General features: G+C 42.2%; 1 protein-coding gene across 1 annotated transcript in view; it reads right to left on the bottom strand.

Annotated features, from left to right (window-relative positions):
- Positions 1–10,331, bottom strand: part of LOC308306144 (putative RNA-directed DNA polymerase from transposon BS) — a gene marked incomplete at its 3' end in the record, with an annotated part of 47,676 nt that extends 37,345 nt beyond the window's left edge. Inside the window, exons 1-2 of the mRNA XM_080751043.1 lie at positions 10,230–10,331; positions 6,968–7,475 (exon numbers count right to left, since the gene is read on the bottom strand). Coding sequence (XP_080607169.1) covers positions 6,968–6,994 — 27 coding nt within the window. The 5' untranslated portion in view covers positions 6,995–7,475; positions 10,230–10,331. The remainder of the gene's footprint in view (positions 1–6,967; positions 7,476–10,229) is intronic.
- Between the last annotated feature and the right edge of the window lie 5,320 nt (positions 10,332–15,651).

The raw sequence follows: 15,651 nt of genomic DNA, 5'->3' as shown, positions 1-15,651 counted from the left end.
GTTAAGCACCACACACATCACCTGTGGCCAACCACCTACTGACCCTCAAGGACAATATAGTTGGTCAGGCAGCTCTTTATGAATATACATTATAACAGTGTTTCTCAAACTTTCAAATGTCAAGGTCTCCCATTAACTCTGACAGTATACAAATGGAACCAAATGGACCCGTTGGGTTAACGGGTCCATTTGGTTCCATTTGTATGCTGTTAGAGTTAAAGACTTGTATGGGTCCATTTAGACCCCCATAAAGGAACCCACAGAGTCCCTGGAATCCACTTTGAGAAACACTGCATTATAAGGCAGAGATCATGTTAAGCACCACCCCCACATGACCTGTGGGCCAACGGCCTACCGACATTGACCCCAGGCACGCGCCCTGCCTCAGTAGTGCTGTTATCCCAGCAGATAAGGTCTCCTGTCTGTCTCGCCGTCCCTCTTGGGACACCTTGACATTTGGTGAGAAGAACAGTGTCACTGAAGCTTACCTGACCTTTTGCAGGCACAAGCAACACTTCCCAACGAGATCCAGAGTGCTGGTGTCAACAGCTCGTGTGGACGATACAATCTACCGTAATGCTTAAAGAACGACAAAATACAAATTATCAAAAATATAGTATATATACAGTATAAGTTCATCAAATAATGTGTGTGACTGTGTGTGTGTGTGTGTGTGTGTGTGTGTGTGTGTGTGTGTGTGTGTGTGTGTGTGTGTGTGTGTGTGTGTGTGTGTGTGTGAGTGCGTGCACATGTGTGTGTGTGTGTGTGTGTGTGTGTGTGTGTACTGCGATATGCTTTCTTTTGTAATACATATACTGTATGTAGGTTGTAGGGAGGTATACCGGTAGGTTGGGTGGTCCTTCAGGATTGTTTGAAATGTGGTCCAGAGGGGGGAAAAAAAACACACTGAATACCACAACCTCCCAGGCTCCCATTACTGCCTGTTGTCCTTGTGTTGGGTGTGCTTGTAATTCTAGTCGTCTAATCAGGAACTAGTTAGAGACTATTTAGCTGGGATGACTTTACTTACTGGTAGGCTAGAATACTATCAGTAGCCTTCAATAAATCCCTGAAGACAAAGGTTGGGACTTGGGAGGCACTGCTCTGTAGACAAATAAATATCTATGCTAACACTGCCACCTAGTGCAATTATTACACCCTGTGTAAACTACTGAAACAATGGTCAAAATTCAAAAAATCCTTAATAGTGCAAAAATAATTGCATTATACTTTAAACCATGATTTTCAATAATGTAAACAATAATTGTTACACGCCTCATGCCTGTGACAAAACATCAAATCATATAGCCATGCCAGTTAATGTACAGGTATGCATGTACATGATTACAGTCTAAATCCCCCCAAAAAATATCAACTCTCTTAATTGCATTCATCAAATCGAGCCCTGTTGCCCTAATTAGAGAGGGGAGACCACACAGTTAAGACTGCCCGGGGATTATTGCTTCCAGGCCAGGGCCAGCCGTTTACAGTCTTTGAATGTAAATGGAACTATTGAGATGCACAGTGCGCCGCAGCACTGTACTGGGACACCATGCGTTGATGCAGCGAATGAATAACAAAAGCCAGGAGGTGCGTGCGTGCACTCAGAACTAATAGCATAGCTACACAACACAAATACATCATTTATCCTAAAGGACGTGAGGGAAGCTTGAGGCTAAGGGACCCTTTTGTACTATTGGAAGTGACTATTTGCTCTGCATTAAAATAAGGGTGACCGATGCTCTATCACTGCATTGCGAGAAGCCTGTTGTGCCATTGGCTCATGTAAACATTGGTGACTACTATCTATATGCAAATACATTATGAAAAATGTACTCTTCATGTAAACATTTGCACAGGCAGTCATTTTCTGTAACCGATGGGTCATGTATTATACTGTAAATTACTTAAGTCACTTAACTGCTTTCATTGGCTGGCAAATCACAACCTCCACCCCTGATTTCTCACATGCCCCTGTTCTAGCGCCACCATGAGGCTGCTTTTTGCCGACAATAGCCAGTTTAAGCAGACCGTTTCTACAACCGCGAAGCAAGGCTGGACTACGGCTGCTATGACGTAATCGCCGTAGCAGTCAAAATCATTAAGCAACAGCCTTCCGTGACGGGGTCCCACCCCTGTTCTTACTGAACTCTTTGGTTCCCATGGCCACGCAGCAGGCGTAGACGCTACGTGGAAAGGTAGCCTCTGCCGTTGTAGGGACGGCTGCGACGGCGGCATAGCAGGTTGATCTATCGAGCACTGATCATTTCCGGTTACCGTTGTCATCTGCCGTTGCCGTAGCGTTGCTTAAAGTCGCTTAATATTAGTGGACAGTGGACACTGCTCCTACAGATCTTAACTAAAAATCACAAAAAAGTGTGGCAAACCACAACCTCCGCCCCTGATTTCTCACATGCCCCTCTTCTAGCGCCACCATGAGGTTGCCAACCTGACGGCGCTTAATATCCTGATTAGGGAGTCTTACTTAAGTCACTCAACTGCTTGCCGCCCTTAGATTTGCATCATCTCTCACATAACCGCACCAACCGTTATTCCTACAAACTCTATAGCCTCCCTGATTTTTATCAACATTCATTTTCATATTTGCTCACAGGCTCTCTGAGGGACTGTGGGATGATAGGATCCACACACTGAATGATGTGTCATCATGAGCAGTTGTCTGAGATTACATCGGTTTTTACAATTGCCTCGCTGCTATATATTTCTATATATTTCTACAGCCTTGATATCACCGGTGGAAGCTGCCTTGTTTGCTCAAGAGTGTTGTGCAAGTGCACATATCTCACACAGGTTTTCAACGTGAGGGCCGCAGCCCCCAGAATGGCTGCCGGGGTGTAGTTTGATGTAGTTTTAGTCATAGTCTTTTCAATAAAATTTCATTTAGTTTTATATTTTAGTCATCTGAAAAGTTTTAGTTTTTGTCGACTAAATATCATAAAATCTTAGTCTAAATCTACAGTTGATTTTACAAAAAGAAAAAAATCAACAAACATTTTTCATCATAGTTTTAGTTGACAAAATCAACAATGTACTGTACATAGCCTACCTCACACGACTATGAACTCTCAAGGACCCTTCAGTGTAAGGCAAACTTTCAGACATAGATACCTAATGCAAAGCTATTTGCACTAGTGTCTTGACTCAACCTTTGGTGATTGATCAGCTCAAGTTCAAACAAGGGCCCACACACCCACACACATACACAATTACACCATGATCACAGTCTACAGAAAATAGCGTAGATTGTTCCGAAAACATTTGCCACCCTTGATTTTGGCATTGACTGTTTGTTAAGGAAAGGAATGGTATCTCATCTATGGCATTTCAATGAACATTCACCCCCGGGCTTCCATTTTCAGTTTAGCAAGCTGATCCCAAACAATATGAGAAAATCTAAAGTTTACAGTTCCTATTTGACAGAGATCAAAGTGAGGATCAATAGATTATGAAACAAGAGTCAACCAATCTAAATGAAAGACTCTGACAATAAAGTAAACAAACAGCTAGAAGTTTCCTCCTGGTAATAAGGTGCATAATTATTATGTAATCATGTTAGCATGTATAATGATCTTTTAATACATCCCTTGTTGTGCTGTCATGTCTACATTAAACAGTGATTGCATTAAAGATGGACATTTAAAATGTAATTTCATCAATCCCCCTTATGATGTGTGGACAGCTTTGCGTTTGAGGAAACAGTATTAGTGACATTGATCCCTTTTGCCCTCAACAACTACTTATTATTGATTTATTTTAAGGCATAATAAGCAATGGCAATTATATTAGAGGGTCTAAGAGATTCAAATGCCAATACAATGCCTTGACAGTAACTCTCAAAACTATCTTCTGTAACAGCTTAAAGGAGTAGTTAACCCAAAAAATGACTTATTTTCTATCAATTATACACCCCATGATGAAGCCTTGAATTCATGGCGACTGTTTTGTTTTAGTCGCTTTCCTAAGACAATAATTTGATCTGACCGGCAGAGTCTCCAATAGGACTCAAATGAAGGTGAATTCCGCTGGTCATTACATTATTGGCTTAGGAATGAAATAGGTATGTAATTGTTTGAAAATGTTATAGTATTTTGTACTTTGTTGTATAATGGTGTCACGATGACAAAAGCCAATCAATCTTGTAGATCTGCTATTTTGTGTTATTTTTTTTTACAAAATGTGGACGATTTTTAAAAGATTTTTGTAAATATACAAAATAGAGATGACAGATTGAAAGTGATAAACCAAACTGTGGCATTGAGATGGAGACCTGAAGGTGCTGCATGGATAAGCTATTATCCCCGTCTTGACACACAGGCCGATAGATGCCTTTTTGTGAGTACTTCAATGTGATGTGCTGCATGAGCAACTGTTTGGAAGTATATTTATCAAGAGCACACAGCATTGACCTTCACTTCAAATACGTGTTTGATGGAAGCCAACACACTCAGTATCGACTTGAGTTTGACATCATGACTTATATATATAATGCTTAATTTATAGCTGGCAAGGCTCCTCATGAAAACATGGGGGTAATCTTGGTATACAATGAATTTGTAATGAATTACATTACCTTACAGTAACCTGCTGCATGATATTTTGACAAATAAACACCCGGTCAAAAGAATCTATATGTTCTCAGTGAAATCACAGCTTAAACAAATGTAAAAATAAAATTGTTGTAATAAAAATAGCAGAATATCAAATACAATTTGCCGGTTTTATGTACAGCAGCTGACAATACGCTGAATATTTTATTGTGAATTTGAATTTATAGCTCAATTTTAATATTTAAAAGCCTGTCCACAACAGCAGTCTGTCTAATAAATGCCTGGATGGACATTTTGATTGTGTCTGATATAGTGTTTGGATTTTTATGACATGTTATTACTTCGTTGTAGGAGAGCAGTAGAAGAGCATATACAAGGTTATTCTTCTGAAGGGAATGGAGCAAGCACTTGGGACTGTACGTATATTCATGCTATTCACAGTAGCATCAGTAAGAGCAACATAATAGTTTCTCAAATAATAAATGTAGCCATGCATCCATCTTTGTTACCATCATCATACACTTATTCACACGTCACTGGAAAATGTGGGGGTTCAGTGCCTTCCTCAATGGCACTTCAGTGGTGAGTGGTACTTTAGGTAGGTATGCACTGTAGGTATGTTGGTATGTGTAAGTACAGTAGGTAGGTAGGTAGGTAGGTAGGTAGGTGGGTGGGTAGGTTGGTAGGTAGGTAGGTAGGTAGGTTGGTTGGTTGGTTGGTTGGTTGGTTGGTTGGTTGGGGAAATTAAGGTGTTACAGCAGCTCTCATAGACATCAATAATAAATACTAGAAAATCGCGGCCGCTGACGCGGCCGCTCATATCTAGAAATCGCGCCCTAACGGGCGCTCACATTTGATCATAGTCATTGAAGACACAGCAGTGTTTCTGGCAATATCAGCAAAAAGACAAATGAACAGACAGACAGTTGTTACTTTGCTCTCTCTCTCGCTCTCTCTCTCTCTCGTGGTGCCCCCTCTGTCTGTTACTTTATCGTTTGAGAGAGAGAAATGTATGTCTGTGCACAAACACGTAACGTTACGGAGCTGCTGTGCGACGTGTATCTTGGGAATTTGGAAAGATAATCTACTGTCCCGTACTGGGAAAGATCATAATGTCTGCACTACACTGTTCCTGCCACCAGGGGACACAGTAGGCCTACTACACTCATCAGTACACTGCACCGCGTGGAACTATTTGTAAGTCTGTGTTTCGGCCGGAAGGTTTATAATGGACGTACTATGATGTAATTCGCGTCATAGCATTAAATTATTGTTTTGTTTAATTGTACATCGTGCACGTACAATACGTTCAGGGAAAGCAGCTAGGAATGTAGGGGGGAAATGCAGCGATGTATGTGTGAAAAGAGGAATCTGTAGAAGCAGTGGTGTGAGAGTCTATCAATGACATGCTTAAACAACACCAGGAGCTGACCTGTCTATTATAGTAGAAAGATAAAAACATCTAAAATATCTATCACACTGGGAACCTTTAGCCACTCAATCAATCAATCAATCAATCAATCAATCAATCAATCAATCAATCAATCAATCAATAAACCAATCCTATATGTGTTGAGGAGGACTTGGGTGGCACATCTGACCTGCTAACCGGTGTAGGGCCAGGCCATTATCCCCTGATACACTCAGAGCAGTCCATTTGGAGCTCATTTCCAGGTTTGGGCCATTTGAACTGCACATAATGGTTATCAGATAGTGTTATCTGGTTGCCACCATGTCTACACTAGACCTGTGTACACACAAGGCCTGATAAGAGACAGGCATTAATGCATGTTGGTCATGTTTTACCTCACCCCAATGGACCAGAGAGTTTGGTGGGCTATAGGCCAACTAGAGAGGAGAGCGCCTGTGTAGGGAAATTAATCACATCTCATTATGTAGAAGATAAGGCAGGTTTGTTTGTGTATGGACGGTGGGCAATATTATCGGATATAATGTTTTTTTTGCATTGGGTATACTTGTTTCATAATGAGTCATAGCGTAGTTGCTGTGTGTGTGTGTGTGTGTGTGTGTGTGCGTGCGTGCGTGCGTGCGTGCGTGCGCGCGCGCGTGCGTGCGTGTGTGTGTGTGCGTACGACTGCGCGTGACAATAAATGGAAGTTCACCTCTCAGACTGTATAAATGTTATGGATTAAATTAGAACAAGTACAGTAAGTCTCTCGTGATTCACAATGACCCTCAGTGGGATTCCACTCCAATGTGCATGTGACATAAAGCATACAGTACATTTATCATCATGCATGCTGGGTGGGTTCGCTCTATTTGCTAGCTACCTTGCAAAGAAAGATTAGGCCCCCTTTTGCCTGGAGCTTCAGGCTTCAGAAGCCCACCTACTGGAAACACCTACATAATATAATAACTTGCTCAATGTACTTACTTACTTGATTTGCTTGCTTGTAGTTGTCCATCGAATCTGAAGATGACTTCTATCCAGCGGTGAGTTATTGGATGGCGGAACAGTCCAATCCTGATGGCAGTGCATTCGGTGTAGTGCATTGTATGGTCTTTGGATCTCTTCTTCTGCTCTCCTGCTGAGCCATAAGCCACGGTGTAAATGTTAATATCGTTCGTCATCGTGGCCTCGATACTTCTGCAGGTGGTCTTTGCAGGTATTTCAAGAGGCACAGGTATGATCATGCCAGGTGACCTCGACTCCCAGGAGGCACTGCAGCAGGCATCCTACATGGAAGTGCTCCAGTGACTTGATGTGTTGGCAGAGTGTTCGTGAACGTCAACCAGGCTTCAAAGCTGTAAAGCTGTGATGATGCCGACAGCTTGACAGACAAGAATATCTGTGTGCAGATGGAGATTCTATAGTTTGGTAAGACCTGGCGCTGGAGACTCCCAAAGGCAGGACAAAACTGGGCCTGCAGAATCCATCGTGCATTTCTGTTCAGATGGGAAAACATTGTTAAAAGGATAGTTCACACCCAAAATGTTTTTTTTTTGTTTTGTCGCATTCCTAAACAAATAATTTGAGGAGACTCTTTGTTTTCTCCATAGGGAACAAAGCAGGCTCTTTGTGTCTCCATAGGGATCCACAGCTGGTCATCAAATTATTGGCTTAGGAATGTGACAAAAACTAAAAAATATCCATGAATTCAAGTCTCAATCATAATCGATAGAAAAAAAGTTATTTTCCCTTTAAGCTCAGATATATTTTTAACTGAGTGGCAGGCATGCATTCTCATTATTGCGACCGTAGGTCGCATTTACTACCAAAACCTCCACTGGCTGTCCGTCTGTCTGTCTGTCTGTCTGTCTGTCTGTCTGTCTGTCTGTGAGTCACACTTTTGCCCTGCTCATATCTCCACAACCGTTGCCCCCATCCATGCCAAATTTTGCACACATACTCCTTACCTGCCAAACTACAACCTCCAAGGACCCCCAGAGCTCCAGGGACCCCCAGGTCCCTGGGGGACCCCCAGGTGTAAAAAAATGTCCCTCCGTGAGTGACACGTCACACGTCACACTTTTGCCCTGCTCATATCTCCACAACCGTTGCCCCATCCATGCCACATTTTGCACACACACTCCTTACCTGGCAAACTACAACCTCCAAGGACCCCCGGAGCTCCAGGGACCCCCAGGTTCCTGGGGGACCCCCAGGTGTAAAAAATGACCACATGTGCAAAAATGACCAAATGACCACCCCAACGGGGCTGCTCACGGGGAATTCCTGGGGACCACCCACTCCTGGTGCTCCAGAACGGATGCAAAAGTGGTGGCACCCCCAGTGGAGGACCCCCTCCACTGCAGCTCACATAAAATGCCGTAACTCGGGCTAGGAGCGTCCGGGAGAGCCGGGGCCGGTACCTATTCGTCCGCCAAGGCAACGCGGAGACCCCACCCCTCATTTCTCACATGGCCCTCTTCTAGCGCCACCTGCAGGCCGATTTTTAAAAGACATTTTTCGACACTGCTCCTACAGTTTTTGCCCTAAAATCACGCAAATCGCTACACAGCATGTCTACACTCATCCCATCAACATGAATCTGTCCCATATAGCACCACCTTCAGGCCGATTTTTAAAAACACATTTTTGGACACTGCTCCTACAGATTTTACCCTAAAATCACGGAAATCACTACACAGCATGTCTACACTCATGTCATCAACATGGATCAGAAAGATTTTGGAAAAACCCATTTTTGCCGCTTATCTCCCGATTAGGGAGTCTTACTGGTCGCTAATAGCTTCGTATAACCTATAGCCTACAAGACTTGTTTATATCAAACGCGGCAATGTCAGTGACGTGGTCAATGGTCATCACTGATTTCCTGTTACCATATGTCAGTGCATCCATGCTACATGTCCTAAAGCTACTGCTAAAAATAACTGTTCATTCGTGGGTAACACGTTTCTGATACATCATTAATTTGAGTAATTGGCTATGCTACCACCAATTAATGAATGTAGAAAAAAAGTATGTCACCCATGCCAAGTGCCAGGGTTCCTGTCCAGTTCATGGGCCCCTGCCCATGAACTGGGCAGGGGCCCTTTTCAGGCCGCGACCCCCCAAATAATCATATTTTAACTGGGGACCCCCACAGCCCACACCCTGACAAGCACTGCGAGTTGAGGCATTACATTTTGTTTAACACGGTTCTAAATTTGTGAAAATATCAGATCTGGGGGGAAGATCTGATATTTTCACAATTTCAGCCTTTAATATTTGACAATTTGGCCAATGTTTAATTTGCCATTTTAGAGGTATTAAAGTCCTTAAATTGTCACTTTAGAAATGTGCAGATACCCTCTATACACTTACACCTTATGTTGGTTTGTTTACTGTTGAGTGAGAAAACAAATGTTGCACATTGAGTTAATCATCATAACATGTGGGGACCCCCCTGGGGGTCCCGACCCACAGGTTGAGAACCACTGCACTATAACAGCTGAGACTGCCATAGGACCTCGGGCCTGAGCCCATCATGCCTTGCAGGGATCCATGACCAAGTTGTGTGACAGCATTGACAGCTGAGCTGCTTACCTGCCAAAATGTCTGCTATGAAAATGTCTCATTGTCCTGTCCTTCAAGTGATAGTGTCATTTGACGTTCAATATAACTGCCTTGGGCTGCCGCTTTTCATCCAAATTGTTGCTTTATGTCGACTAACATTTTAGTTTAGAAATATGTGGCAATTCCTCACACACTTTAGCCTACGCACAGCTTGAAAACAACAAATGAGGAAGGCAAACAGCTACTGTACTAGCCTACTTATAGAAGATTATCTTAGAAACATCACTGGATGTGCATTGTGCGCTTGCAGGGGGCAAGACTATTAGATAGAACAGAAACCAGCTGTGTATAATTAGCATAGGCGATTAGTCAGCTTCTGCTAGAGCAGCAGCAAGCAGCAGCAGCAGTGTGTGATATTGTGACCTCAAAAGGGGTCCGGGTACTAACGTATAATTTGTTTTTCTCTTAAAAATAAAACTCGAAAAAGGCCAAATTCCCATTTTTAACTTTAAAATGTAAAATGAAAAACAGAAAACAGGACCATAGACCGTTTTTCTAAATGTCTGTAAACATTGGAAATCAGGTGGAACCAAGTTGAAAAACGCTCTGTTTTCCTTTAAAGCCATTTGTGTTTTCTTAATTTCCCTTCAAGAACAGAAAACAGAAAATAGAACACTGACCCCCGTGTTCCGTTGTTATATTATCCATCTGCACTCAAAGTCAAGTGCAAAAGACGGCTTGTTCCATAGTTCGCTTTGATTCACCGTCATTGTCAATGAAACCAACCAAAAGGACGTGGCGGAGGACCTTCAAAATAAAAGTCACGCCAGCTGAGCTACCAGTCCAAGCGCCAACGACTTGCTGCGTGTCTCTCTCCCATTTTCTGTCAGTCTACTCTCCTATCAATAAAGCTATAAAAGCCCCCAAATAAAATAAAAATAAAAGTCACATGTTTGAGGATTTTACTGTCAGGATACTTTGCCAATTAATTGGTTGCCTGTAGCTTCCATACCATAGGGTAGCTTCAGATGAAGCAAACGTGTTTGTGTGATATATAGCTATATAGGTCTATATAGTTATATTATTTTAAGAGCCATATTAATTAATAATTAGGTGGGGAATTGTAGGCTTAACCTATTGCATTATGCCAGTGGTTCTCAACCTGTGGGTCGAGACCCCCAGGGGGGTCCCCAAATTATTTTGGGGGGTCCCCAGATGATTAACCTAATTGTTTTTCTCTCTCAACAAACCAACATAAAGTTTAAGTGTAAAGCGGGTTTATAAAGTGACAATTAAAGGACTTTCTAATACCTCTAAAATGACAAATTAAACATTGGCCAAACTGTCAAATATTAGAAAATTTGAAATTGTGAATATAGCCGATTTACATGCTCACTGAGCATGTAGATCTGCTATTTTCACAATAGAACTGTGTTATACAAAATGTAATGCTTCAACTCTTAGTGCTCGTCAGGGTGGGGGGGTCCCCAGTGAAAATATGATTATTTTGGGGGTCGCGGCCTGAAAAGGTTGACTGAGAACCACTGCATTATACTACAATATACATATAGGCTTACCACTCCCCTTTTAATTGCTCTCCTTTTTGGGTAGGTACTGGTAGGTCATTATGCAATTTCAATTTACTTATGACCTACCTACCCAAATACATCTAGTAAAAGTCAGCAGCAAAGGCCCCCATAACCCACCTTAAAGGTCATCTTTGGCAGTAAGACGCCCTAAGGGCGAAAAGTGGCCATATATGGAGCGTCCATATATGGACATTGCCAAATATGGGTCAACAATGTGATGTCACAACAGGTCAGCTATGACATCGAGGCGTTAAGCTGCCTTGGTCAATGAGTCAACGATGTGATGTCACAACAGGTCGGATATAGACATTGAGGTGTTACCTATCTACTTACCCACTGACGGTCAAGGTTCTGACGGGTTTGATAGTAAATGCTCCGTACGGTCGCAATTATAATCGTGCTTAAGCGCCTTTCCCACTGGGCACATAACTATAAAGATAACTATAACTATATTTCACCATTGTATATATATATATATATATATATATATATATATATATATATATATATATATATATAGTTGGTGATAACACTGCCATATATCCACTTGGCTTAGAACGATTTAAAAACTATATTTTTTATTGTTATATACTTATATTGCTACTGCTCAGTGTGAATGGCCCTTTATAGGCCTACCTTTAAATTACATTTAAAATCTATAGCTCTACCGTTAAATGCGAAGTTTTGTCATTGATCAGTGCTTCACAATGTTTTTCTGCTTTCATGATGTTTGGGAAAAGTCCTATGTATAAGTGCAAAACATTTATCATGTGACAAAATGAACATGATTAACTTCTACAGAACATTTGAAACGTTTGAATGTCCCTAGTACCCAGTTGTCCAGGTGCCCACCTCTCCAACTTCCCACATGTCCCTAGTGCCCACGTGTCCCTAGTACCCAGTTGTCCAGGTGTCCACCTCTCCAATTGCCCACATGTCCCTAGTACCAGGTTGTCCAGGTGCCCACCTCTCCAAGTGCCCACATGTCCCTAGTACCAGGTTGTCCAGGTGCCCACATCTCCAAGTGCCCACAGGTCCCTAGTGCCCACATGTCCCTAGTTCCTAGATGTCCAGGTTCCCACCTCTCCAAGTGTGTGGTGTCTGTCTGTCTGTCTGTCTGTCTGTCTGTCTGTCTGTCTGTCTGTCTGTCTGTCTGTCTGTCTGTCTGTCTGTCCGTCCCCCATCCATCCATCCATCCATCCATCTTTATCTCTATTTAAAAAATAAATAAAATAAAAAGTGTGAAGTGAGTGGTGGTGGTGTGTGTGTGTGTGTGTGTGTGTGTGTGTGTGTGTGTGTGTGTGTGTGTGTGTGTGTGTGTGTGTGTGTGTGTGTGTGTGTGTGTGTGTGAGAGAGAGAGAGAGAGAGAGAGAGAGAGTGTGTGTGTGTGTGTGTGTGTGTGTGTGTGTGTGTGTGTGTGTGTGTGCGTGCGTGCGTGCGTGCGTGCGTGTGTGCGTGTGTGCGTGCGTGCGTGCGTGTGTGCGTGCGTGCGTGCGTGTGTTTGTGTGCATAAGGCAGCTTAACGCCTCAGTTGACCCATATTTGGCAATGCCCATATATGGAAGCTCCATATATGGCCAAGACAGAATTCATTTACAAATGCCTCAATGTCTATAGCTGACCTGCCCATATATGGAGATCCCTGATATATGGACATCATATCCATATTTTGGAAAATATTTTGTCCACATTTTGTCCAACTTAAACAACCAACCGCAACTCGAATCACACTTGCAAATGAATTCCGTTTTGTGCGACCTCACCCTTTAGGGCGAGGGCGCTTTTCGCCCTTAGGGTGTCTTATATAGCCTATACATAAACATGCCAAATATGACCTTTAAGGTGGGTTATGGGAGCCTTTGCTGCTGACTTTTACTAGATGTCTTTGGGTAGGTAGGTCATGAGTAAATTGCATATGACCTACCTACCCAAAAAGGAGAGCAATTAAAAGGGGAAAGGTAGGCCTATATTGCATAATTAAGTGGTTCTCAACCTCTTCAGGCCGCGACCCCCAAAATAATCATATTTTCACTGGGGACCCCCCCACCCTGACGAGCACTAAGAGTTGAAGCATTACATTTTGTATAACACAGTTCTATTGTGAAAATAGCAGATCTACATGCTCAGTGAGCATGTAAATCGGCTATATTCACAATTTCAAATTTTCTAATATTTGACAGTTTGGCCAATGTTTAATTTGTCATTTTAGAGGTATTAGAAAGTCCTTAAATTGTCATTTTATAAACCCGCTTCACACTTAAACTTTATGTTGGTTTGTTGAGAGAGAAAAACAATTAGGTTAATCATCTGGGGACCCCCCGAAATAATTTGGGGACCCCCCCCCCAGGGGGTCTCGACCCACAGGTTGAGAACCACTGGCATAATGCAATAGGTTAAGCCTACAATTCCCCACCTAATTATTAATTAATATGGCTCTTAAAATAATATAACTATAGGGTCTATAATTCAATTCAATCCTCAAACATGTGACTTTTATTTTTATTTTATTTGGGGGCTTTTATAGCTTTATTGATAGGAGAGTAGACTGACAGAAAATGGGAGAGAGACACGCAGCAAGTCGTTGGCGCTTGGACTGGTAGCTCAGCTGGCGTGACTTTTATTTTGAAGGTCCTCCGCCACGTCCTTTTGGTTGGTTTCATTGACAATGACGGTGAATCAAAGCGAACTATGGAACAAGCCGTCTTTTGCACTTGACTTTGAGTGCAGATGGATAATATAACAACGGAACACGGGGGTCAGTGTTCTGTTTTCTGTTTTCTGTTTTTGAAGGGAAATTAAGAAAACACAAATGACTTTAAAGGAAAACAGAGCGTTTTTCAACTTGGTTCCACCTGATTTCCAATGTTTACAGACATTTAGAAAAACGGTCTATGGTCCTGTTTTCTGTTTTTCATTTTACATTTTAAAGTTAAAAATGGGAATTTGGCCTTTTTCGAGTTTTATTTTGAAGAGAAAAACAAATTATACGTTAGTACCCGGACCGGACCAAAAGGCCACATCTAAATGTTCTAGTACAGGGGTCTTCAACAGGGGGTCCGCGACCCCTAGGGGGTCCGCGGAGGTACTGCAGGGGGTCCGCGAAATTATTGCTTAAAAAAAAAAAAAGATTTCAAAAAATGTTTTTTTTTTTTTTTTTTTTTTTCACATTATGTTAAAAAATAAATCATGATTCTATCCATTTTGAATAGCTTGAATACATGATTACTATGCAATTGACAGATTGTTGATGTTATTGACATTGGTTCTCAGTTAATAAGTAGTATGTTTAGAAATGGTAGTGGTAACTTCGCTGTAACTTGTACATGTTTAAAATAAAAAATATGTCGTAGCCCCGACCCCCCCACCCTACGAGGTGGAAGGGGGTCCCTGCTCCATCTCCCCATCAGTTTGGGGGTCCCCGGCCTGAAAACGTTGAAGACCCCTGTTCTAGTAAAAGGCATAGGCATTCCTCTTTACACTTTTTAAAACCTGTTCAAAAACCGTTCTTAATCTTAATAGACACATTTTTATCAACAACAAACACGACTTACTATGAAACGCTGTTCCATTTTTCGTTGTTTGTGTGTGTGTTCTCTACGGTATTTTGGGAAACGTAGGAAAGGTGAATGTGGACCAAGTTCGCCCTCCAGTGGAGAACAGTCAACATGTCACTAGACTGAACATGGAAAGGGATTTGTCTGCTGGTCAGACTCAGAATGCATTCCCAGTTTACTGGATGTAACTTCCTGTAGTTTATTCTTCTTTTTTTTTTTTTTTTTTTCAGCTCCATTGGACCTGATTGGCTGAAATGTGGAGGTGACATGCAACACACAAATGCCCAGGACGCTCAAGGACACTGACACACTATGCCGGGGGGAGCCAGGATTGAACCAGGAAGGAACCTTACGATTGCGAGGCAAATTTGAACCACTATTCCTCTTGAGCTAACTGCTGCCTGATAACCTGCATTTACAAGACCTGGCATACATTAGCCCAAAAAAGTAGTTGGTACATCGTCGGTTTTGTCAAACCCAAATCAGTTTGGCCATTTCTTGGTCACCAAAGAGCTAGCCTCGGAAACCCAGACTTCTTTTGGTGATGCCAAAGAGCAGACATCCACCACTGTAGCCTGAGCACCTCAGAAGGACAGTGGACAGAGTGAATGTGAATAATCCAGAGAAAGACCAAACAGGGGGCTGATAAGTGATAAAAGAAAGAGATCTTGCACTGAGGTGCTTTCATTATCTATTCAGAGGCTTTTCAAAATAGTATACTCTACAATCAATTCATCGTTTGTATTCTTATCACTATTCCCACATGGGGTATTAATAATATAGTTTTTCGTCTGGTTTCTGCAGGTGTTTTACAGGCTGGGTTTGCTGCTAACCCCAAGTCCAACCTTTCCACCATTTCTGGCTTCTGGTGTGGTGTGGTGTCTTATGGAGTGATTTTGTTAGCACCCTTCCCCAACATATTGTCTTCCAGGAAATGGATTATAGTCTCATAGCACATA

This window comes from Nannobrachium achirus (genome assembly GCF_963921795.1).
Source record: "Nannobrachium achirus genome assembly, chromosome: 20".
NCBI classification, from domain to species: domain Eukaryota; kingdom Metazoa; phylum Chordata; class Actinopteri; order Myctophiformes; family Myctophidae; genus Nannobrachium; species Nannobrachium achirus.
The sequence above is the reverse complement of the archived record's forward strand: the minus strand, read 5'-3'. Positions and strand labels throughout refer to the sequence as shown.